The 10,421-nt window shown below is 36.2% G+C and overlaps 1 protein-coding gene across 1 annotated transcript in view; it reads left to right on the forward strand.

Annotated features, from left to right (window-relative positions):
• Positions 1–1,521: 1,521 nt before the first annotated feature.
• LOC108748030 (rho GTPase-activating protein 20-like) overlaps positions 1,522–10,421 on the forward strand; it is a 208,336-nt gene continuing 199,436 nt past the window's right edge. Inside the window, exon 1 of the mRNA XM_018485981.1 lies at positions 1,522–2,468. Within this exon, the coding sequence (XP_018341483.1) occupies positions 2,277–2,468 (192 nt within the window). The 5' untranslated portion in view covers positions 1,522–2,276. The remainder of the gene's footprint in view (positions 2,469–10,421) is intronic.

The raw sequence follows: 10,421 nt of genomic DNA on the forward strand, positions 1-10,421 counted from the left end.
GAAGGAGAGACGATAGCAAAAAGAAACAAGGTGTTTAGTAGAAAGTGAAACTAACGCGAGCGCGTCTTGTATTTCTCATAAAACTCTTAATTAAGAAAAAGTCCCGTCTATTTAAATCTAAGAAGACTCTCAAATACAAATTAATGTATTTACTATGACAAAATGAAGACAAAAATTCGGCACAGTTCATAACAAATTCAAATCGACGAATTATATATAATATTAAGCACGTCTATTTTACTTTCTACACTCAGAAACAGACATATTGAAAATCAAGAACTAATACTCGTATCGGGTTAAAGATTGAGATTGAGTGACTAATCCAAGTAAAGTTTACTCGATATTGACTTTTTTCTGATTAGTTAAAAATATAGAATATGTGTTACAACTCAAAGCATTACTAAAGATATAAGAATTTCATAGATTCTTCTATGTATTATTACATCTGAGTATCTGGTGAAAAATTTGAGCACAATTTTTTTATTGGTTTATTTAATTTTTTCATTTGCTTCAATTCTTATGTAAAATCACGTTTTGTAATACTTGTTTGCAAATTTAATGGGAAAATAGCTTTACGAATTAGATTAAATTTGTTATACATAGTAAAACTCTGTAATAAACACTGATGCAACAAAAGTTCATTTGGATCCACTTATACCCATTTCCAACAGATTAAATTTATTCTTGGTTAATTTACTTTTTATCTTTTTTTAATTCTTAAAACTAGAAAAAAAATAAAGAATTGTTATAAAGTTAAACTGAGATTAAAGTTAATGGAAACAAGCGTTTTGCTCCTCAAAATAAATTAATCACCTAAAACATGCCAAAAAAATGTTTATTACACTGTATAAACTGTTACAAGCCAAATATTTTGTTTTTGGTTTTTTTGATAACTTTTAGCTGATATTAATTACCAGCCAAAACATCCTTAAATTCAATCTCAATCTTTACTTTGATACGGGCATAAAGATTTTATATTTCTTTTATTTAGATTTACTTTGATAAAAATATGTTTATTTACTTTTATGAGTTAGTGCCATTGACGTCTGGAGACGTTATATACATCTAGTACAAAATACGATGTGAAGTTGTTCGCGAATGGTGCAGCGCGCAGCTTGAGCGTCGACTAAGAGCGTTAGTCGCGTAATAATTTAATCGTGTGGAGATGGTGCGCGCACCCGTTACATCATCGCGTCGGTCTTGAACGCGACGCTAATCTCCCGCGGGGACACGTTTTGTTTACCAACGGCGTGCGACGGTGTGGCTCCTCGCAACGCTAGGCGAGGAAGTGAGACGAGGAAAGGATGGAGAGGGGAGGCGCGGGCGGTTAGTGGTGGCCGGCAGGCGGCACGACGACGGACCGCGTGGTAGGAGGCTGCCGCGATTCAATTTCAGTCGAAGCGCGTCAGGCAGACTGAGCGAGTGATCGCCGAGGCAGCGAGAACGAAAGAGTACGAGTACAGGCATTCTCCTTGCCGTGTTTCGATATTTCGATATTTCGAATTCTCGACGGCTCGACGAAAAGAGAGGAAAGAGAGGAAAAATAGAGGCGCGCTCGTGGCTCGTGCTATGGCCCGCATGTCGCGCGTGGTGCCTGCAGGTGCATGAACGTGGCTACGTGTGACTGTGGCTGTGGGTCGTCGGCTCCCTGCGGCTCCCTTCGCACGTCTTCGTCCCTCCCCTCCCCTCCCCCCTCCTCTCCTGCCCGTCTAACTCCAGTCCATTCGCATTCACGCTGATTCGCGCGAAGAAGGCTTGTGTGCGTGAGTGTGTACTTTAGCTGCTCCAGCATCCAGTGGTTGGTTTTTATTACGTCGCGCGCGTTCCGCGTTCGTTTAGTGTACGTCGCGAGATCCAATCTGAGATTGTCATCTGGATTGTTATTCAAACGCGAGATACTTCCAGGAGTTCCGAATCGCGGGAGAGCGTACGCGAGCATACGAGCGTACGTTTGGTCTTTCTCGGTGATCGCGGGCCGATTTTGAAAAATGCAAATGGCGGCGAAAACGTTGGAGCATTCGCCACACCACCAGTCACACCGGCTTATGCGGACGAGTGGTCAGATGTGAGTGAAATCGTGTGTGACGGGAAATTTAATTTCCAGGGTGAGAACCTGGCGGCGAGTTCGAGATGGACATTGGCGAGGACACGACGTTTATTCGAATAATCACGTAACTGTAACGGTGGCATCGGGTATACGTGTCAGTGTCACCATGAGCAGTGAGAGTGGCTGCTAGGAAGGACAGGGATCCTAATCGGACTGCGCCCGATCGAGAATGGAATTCGGGGGCTACAAGGGTACCGGACCCCACATCAGGTTGCGTCGTCGCTCGAAATTGGGCAGACGGCTCACCAGGAGGCTGTCCCTCGTTGCGAAAATGCCGGCTGCGATTCTCAGCAGGGCGAACCCACCGGAGCCAAGACCGGTCGAGATCACGGCGATTGCACCTGACAAGACGCAGCTCACGGTGAGTAAAGTGCTCTGTTGACTCATAAACATGCCCGCTGATATCGCCTGGCCGATAATCCTTCCTAGACATTCAATCTTATGTATTCGTAATTGAAAGATTTGGTATCGGGAGTGAGTCTTATATGAGTGTTCGATATATTTAACAGATATTTAATTAACTAATTAATGATATCGAAATAAATTGCGTATATGTAACATGTATATGGATTCCATGCATAAATTACAAATTGTCTTGTAAGTTTTTATACAGGGTGTCATTTTGTCAAAAATGCTTGTGTCTATAAAAATTGTTTTTATCCCATATTTGTTATTTATATATTTATATAAATATTTGTACAGAGTGATTCATTGTCAATCTTAACAGGCAATTATTTTTCAAAGATATGTAATTTTTTGTACTAAAAAACACTTCAAATAAGAGTTGTATAGTACTTTTATTTGGAGTTTTTTTTTTTTTTTTTGGTAAAGTAATTTTTACAATATTTACCTTTTAAAATTACAGTGAATCAACCTGTATAAATAAATTTAAAACACGTTTTATGCTAGAATTGCACGCGGGAATCAAAACAATTTTTATAGGTAGGTACAACTATTTGTGACAAAATGAAATCTTCGACCTCGAGCACTATTCCGCTCGTTGCGAACTGTGAAAGTATTTCCGATGTAATTATAAACAGAACCGATCGCTGGAGAATATATCATTGTCACGGTTTTACTTGCTCGCCGTTGACGTTACGAAGAACACAAGCATAAATTTGTGGCAGGAAGCCGGCGCAAATTCCAAGATAGAAATCAAAGCGTCATCGGCTTCAGCGATTAATGTAGCGGTACAAATATATCGAGTTTACATATTATATGTATATACAGGAGTAAGCCCGATGTTACCTTCGGTATTTAATGTTCCCTCTGCAGGGAAATTCTTTACACTTTTCATTCTCGTATCTCGCGGTCCGTTGATTTGTACCGCTTTCGCGCGCACATTGTCAAATATATTCTCTTTGCAAAGTTCGCATTCCGCTTTCAAAATCATGATTGACATAATTCATACAATCAGATTTCAGACATGGCGATAAAAAGTACACGTCGACAATTAAATATGTGTATTGCGAACAAGAGGTTGCAAGCGCGAAAAGTAAGAGTCGCATCAATTATTATTACACTGTGAAAAAAATGTAACTAAATCTTAATATGTATTTTTTTTCATAGTACTGATTAAACGTTTATTTATAGTAAATCAATATTTATTCATTAAAAAAGAACTAAGTTAAAAATCAAATTAATGATTCTTGTACCGAATAAATACATGTTTACATTTAATAAATATTTACCTAGTGTTATTTAAATAAATAACTTAACATGATGTAAAGAAGTATTCTTAAATAAATATTTATTAATATTTAGCACACATTTTATCAGTGTACACATACCTTAAATACGAATGCCGCATAAAAATCCTGAATCCCGAAGGAAGTAAAATATATAAAGAAAACCGGAAAAAAAAAAAATTACAAAGAAACATTGAGATTTTCGTCGGGATCAATATACACGTATTCTCACGGCTCTTCCTCAAGTGAATCGGATAGAATTATTTCGCGTGACGCGGATAAAAAGAGCACTGCGGATGCGTGCGAATTAATGCGATGTAACGTCGTTTTCACACTTGCTCTTTCGCGCGGTGCACGCGAGGAAACAGTTTTATCCGGGTGCCATCGAGGAGAGAAATAAATCTCCAGCCTCCCGATATACGTGTCGGCTTCCCTCGCGCGTTTCCGCCGCGGATTGCGATGAAGGAAGTGCCGGATACATGCCCAATCGCGGGCGAAGGAAGCGCGTCGTGTATACACGCGTATTGCGTCGTACACGCTCAACTCCGACGTCTTTACGTACGTAATCGGTCGTAAGAAGGAAAGCGCGATCGATGGCTGGAGCTTTCTATCCACGCGCGAAGTAATGAGCGACGTGTCTCTCTCTCTCTCTCTTTCTTTCTTTTTTTCTCTCCTTTTTGTCTCATTCTCAAACTGGGTCAACGATTTAGCGTGGGTTTATGCAAAATTGATTCGGACTTTATGGCGTACGTGAATGTATTCGTCGATCGACGATTATTGCAGTCGCGATTACGACTTCTCCTTTTTTCGAACTCTTCCAGATTTAATCTATTTGGGCAAACTATGAAAAAAAAAACAGAAGCATTCGAATGTGTTTCCTGAATCACACATTAAAATAAAAATGTTTTTTGAATACTTGAATACAAAAAATTTTGAAAACTTAAGTGGAACAGTTAGAACAGTGTCCTTATTTCTGACTTTTTCGAGTCTAACAATATTATAGAGAAATTACATCTGGAAATTTGGGTTTTGTATCACGTATTTGTGACTTCAGGCACATACATTTATCGAATAATTATTATACAATTTATAGAGTTACGTTTATATCATGCGAAAATTTATGAAAATTTGCAGGTGACAAGTGTAATTTATCTACGAAGGAAAATTGTGCAGAAATGTAAAATGTTAAGATTTAATATAAAATTTATGCAAGAAGCAATGTATGTTTCATATGTATTCAAATAGACTCACTTTCACGAAGAATTAATTTTTTTATCTTAAAGGGCAGGTTGTTGAAAATAATTCTACGTAATACATGTCAAAGGAGTTGCGACGTACAAAACCTACGAATCAAACACGAGCTAATTTAGATCACTTTGTAATAATTAGCACGTGTGTCGGTGTGGTCGTAATAAAAATAATCAAGAGACGAGTTAACGGTATCGAGCTATACACCTGGGTACTTAAAGTAGATTGCCGTTTCGCAATTCACTCGTAACTCTAAACGTACGGATAATTGCGACGCGGCTACGCGCCGACGCATTCGAGCAAAAGAGTAAAAGTCCGTGGTCAGTTAAATGCCGATATTCAACCGCAAAGGGTTAAAGGAGATTCCTTACACAGCGCGCACGTGCATTTGTGTATGACACGAAACGATAATCGGCAATATCATCGCTAATACCGCGGACCGTTGAGCCGACGAGCTCTTGGCGAGATCCCTCTCGTCGATCGCGTGATAAGTCGTGTGATTTATGTCGTAATTACGCCCGATTATGTCTGCGTTTGCGTATATTATGCGGGCTGTCCTCGGAAAATAATTTGTTACGATTTCTCACTGTTTCCCCCGCCTTATCAGCCAAAGATTACTATATGTTATACACGCAAATAACTAGCTGATTAAAACTACTTTTCCATTCTATGAGAAGATATTGCGTCTATTCGGATTGCAATGTAAATTCTTAATTGAAAATAGAGAAGTAATAGTTTGAAAATTTTTTCGAGAATATTATGTTGGATTTGAAAGAAATTGAAAATATTAAGTAGTTAAATGTATTAGAAACGTACTGTTTTTTGCATAACAAAATTGAAAACAATATTAGGAGATGTACTTTTGTTAATCGCATTTTTAATTACTATATTGGTTCTTCCATTTTAATATAAAGTCTGTTCCGCAAAAATATCAAACGAGACAATATCGTGTACCATTCTTGATGACAAGTTAAGGAAATATTCTAATCTAGAGCACGAAAATGTGATATAATTGTGTTTAAAGTTTCAAATGCAGTTATAATTAAAAAAATAAAGATTTCTTTCTATTATTAACGATATACCGGGATCACAAAAAACAAATACTTCTTCTAATTCGGAATGCTTATATTTTTCATTTTTCTCCAATCTACGATAAGATGCCTTTGAGCATTGACATGACAGAGTGCATTAAATGGCTTATACGATACACTTAAAAATATCTATGTCTTTGGATGCGTTCCGAGTTACGCATGAAGCGCGTGATGTATCATTAGTGTTTGTTGTTTACTAATTAATAAAGAAGGATAAACCGATATACATGCGCACACTTTATTATTTTGACGAATGTCAATAAAATCTTTTAGTATCTAATTTTCGAGATTTCAAATATTTAAAAAATAAGTAAAAAAGAGAAGAATTAATATTTTGATAGAATAGCGTTTCTAGAATAGCGTGTGCTATGCTAGAATAGACGTACTTTTAAATCTCCGTCTGATCTTTGCAGCTATTTACAAAAGTATTTGAAGTATCCTGAAATATTGGCGCGTAAAACGTAAGGAGGCGCTCGACGTTTCTGCAGTCGTTTAATTAGTTGTACAATTATGTCGTGTTGCCCTGGCGACGGAAAGCCATTCCCGATGAATTATATGGCGCATAAACAGCGTCATGTGCATGTAACAAAACGCATAAGATATCTTGATGTATTGCGGATAAAGATAATCCGTCTAAAGTATAGCAGAGATTTATGAAATGGATCACACATACATATGTATATTACTTCTTATATGTATTCTTAACTTTTATGTTTATTCCGCATAATTTTCCGTCGCAAATAAATGACATTTATCTTCTACTTTTTTATAAATTTGTGCAGACTGAACAAGTTCGATGAAAGTATGTGAAGTCTATATAAATGCGGGTATTCTATAATGCGGCGTAAGGTGTTTTTATATCGGTCATAGAAGGGAGAGGGGATATCGTGCATCCTTTGCAGACGTTATTTTTTTCGGCTAAATCGACGCGAGGAATACTTAAAGGTTATTGACTCGTCGCGAACGCGAAATTCACTTTCGTTTCTCGAGGAAAGTAACGATATTAATCACATTGTTTCTTGATCATATCGTGTTGATTATGTCTTCGATTTTTTTCACTTGTTTAACTAAAAAAAAAGCCATCGTGAGTTATGGTAGAAAATCTTTTTATTTGCATATATACGTACGTACATATATTTTTTTAAATTTTAATTACTTCCTTTCGAAAAATGTTATTAGCAATATAATCTTGAATGTAAATTTGCACGCGTTGAAACTTTTAATATTCGGATTTTAATTAAAACGAATTAGTTATCAGCGAGTTAAAACTCCTAATGATCGCAATTTATGTTCTTATTGCATACACATACCAACGAAAAAAACATGGATCAGTGAATGTAATGCATCATACGGGCGATTGTTGCTCAGCGTGTCTTACGTAAGTTATTGTGATAATAAAATTCTCACCTTCATTACGTATGTTTGATAGTCTCTAAGAGATGCGAGTTTCATTCTAGCTATTATGGCCATTCTTAGATAGGAAATTGAATGCAACTCGCCACATCATGGCATCCTTTTCAGCAATTAGGAAAGGTTAACAGGATGCGGTTGTTTAGCTGAATAGAGAAAGTGATGCTTGTGATAGCGTTTATGGTACCGCGATTAGAATGTTGGTGCTAGTTATGTCGGTTATCCGACAAATTTGATACTCACTCGTTACATACTTGTTTATTAGCCGATATACGTATCTATATATGCGAACAGGAACGGCATGGCACAAGTATTTTCACTTGATTCGCGACTAATATCGTATTATTTCATTCGCGCTGACAAGTTAATTATGCTCGATGTGGTAAAGTTCTCTAGTTATTACCTCAGGTTAGACGAATTACTTATGTACAGTTTTTCATTCGATCTGAAATAATATACTATCGAAAGAGAGCATCGTTCAATGTCGGCATTAATATCATATTATTAAAGAACATTTACGAAAAAGATTTCTCGTAGAGTGTAATATTTCTCCCCTTTTGGGTATATTTTAAGTAATTTATGTAAATTATTGAAATGATTATAGCTGCGAATATTTGCATCGAAGAATAAATAAAGTTAAAAAATCAAGTTGTTTGAACTTGATATGCATGCAGGCATATGGGTATTTAATAGCTTAATTTAACGAGTTAATTTTAATAAATAATTTAATTAAAATTGTAATTAAAAATATATATTTTTAAATACAATTTACTTTATCCTCATATAACTTTGTACGACTATAATTTGTTAATCGTACATGATTACCCAAGTAAATGCGGAACAAGGATTGAATAACTCTTAAACGAGGTTTTAGATTCATTCACTGTACGAGTATATGTAAATTGTACGATTGTTCGATCATCGATATGAAATGAATGGCTGGGAGAGATAATTCGTAACGTGAACGAGAGAAAGCAATGCTCGAATTAGATCTCCATCCATCGTTTATCGCGATATGATTAGGGCAGCGCAGTTATATCAGTTATATTTACCTGTACTTTATTGAATCTTGGTGCATCACGCACCTATCAATTACTACGTACACATCTTTGCGTTCTTACGCATATATCTCTAGACTGACTCTCATTACAGGCTGAGTCAATTAAGCTGAGATAAAGAATATTGCCGGAACGATGTTGAGTCGCGATGATACATATTAATATCGGGTTTCTTAAAAAAGGCGATGTATCATTACAGTCGATTTTATCAGTGAGTCAGTAAAATTGAGTAATTTTACGCGTCATAAAATTTTATAGAAAACAATTTAATTCTTTATTCGTAAGCTTCATTCGATTTGTTTTCTTTGTTAATTTTCAAAATTATTTATTTTCAACTAAAACTGTTTTAATAATTATCTAAAATTTCAATGAAATGTGTGTATCGTTCTAGAATGACGGAATAATGAATGTGAGTTTTTACAGTATTAGCTTCAATAATAATATTTTTTGGCCTTCCGACTTGTGTATTCATGTTTTATTTAATTTTTTTTTCCATCGCCAATTATGTAGAATTCCATTATTCATTAGCATGAAACTCTTCTGTAATAGGTAGTATTTTTCTGCGAAGAGATTGTATTTGCTGAAAATATTATGATCAACGTTATAATGTTCTTAGGATGTTATATTTTTTTCTTTTTTTTTTTTTTTTTGAGAAAAGGTGACATTGAACAAGAACACCGAAATTATCTGCCGAAATTTCAACCGTCGAGATATCGGTAGTCGTTGATTATGAGAGTTAATAAAGAATATCTTTAGGCTCGGATATTTTTCCAGAATATTGTTCTATTATTAGAAGGCAGATAACGCGCAAGTCATGGCTGTAAAATCAGTCGTCGATTTGTGATGCTTTTTGTCCGTCGACTCTTCGGATCTTTGTGCACTGTATTCGTTTGTGCGTGCCGCGCGTGCTGCTAATGTCCCATAATTACGTACGCGGCGGCAATTCGAGAAATGCTGCTTGTAAGTGGCCGAAGTGCGAACGTGGTGAATAATGACGTATGATAAGTTTCGATTTTGCCGAATGCCGCGACTTTGAATCTTAGAAATTCCTCGCGCTTTGCAATATCATACTCGCGTGTGAAGTTAATAACTTCATCGCACTGTTACGATTTTTAACAGACTCTTAAGTAAGCGCATTCCGACATTTTCCAGTAATTTTGGCAAGAAAAGTAGAACGTTAAAAAGAGGCAATGTACTACACGTGTTTTTCACACATGCTTGTGTGTGTATGTGTGTGTCACTAAATTGAAAAAAAGTCAAGCAAAATTTTCAGGAAGTAATTCGTGGTTCTGAAGTTGGCGAAGCTTTCACTGCACTGGACTTATATCACGCTTGGAGGTGTGTAACGAGCGGTAACAGATTCAATAAAATTACTTCAATTCTTTTTTTAATCTGAAATTTCAGATCACGTCATTTTTTTAAAGGATGACGGGCGTCATCTCTAAAGTTTATCGCTCAAATAATCTTGATTTCACTTTTCAAGACTCATGCTGAAGAATGTTCGCTCAAGTTGCTTCGATCAAATTGAAAGTCGATATATATAATTTTTCAAAGGCATTTTAAGGCACTTTTCCCCTATTGATTGTGTATTTCACATGTACGGTCCTATGAGATTCTCAGTTGAAAGTAACCTTTTCAATTATAATATGAAATTTCTCATTTTGAAATTGAATATAAAATTCTCTTTTAATAACAGTTACGCAACGCATATATCTTTTTTAAATCTATTTATCTCCGAAATAAAAGAATTGAAATTCTAAATATTTATCGCGCCTTTCTATCACGTTTTTGGCACAAGCATACCGAATACCAGACACTC

The sequence above is a fragment of the Trachymyrmex septentrionalis genome, unplaced genomic scaffold (assembly GCF_001594115.1).
Source record: "Trachymyrmex septentrionalis isolate Tsep2-gDNA-1 unplaced genomic scaffold, Tsep1.0 scaffold21, whole genome shotgun sequence".
Classification (NCBI taxonomy): Eukaryota; Metazoa; Arthropoda; class Insecta; order Hymenoptera; family Formicidae; genus Trachymyrmex; species Trachymyrmex septentrionalis.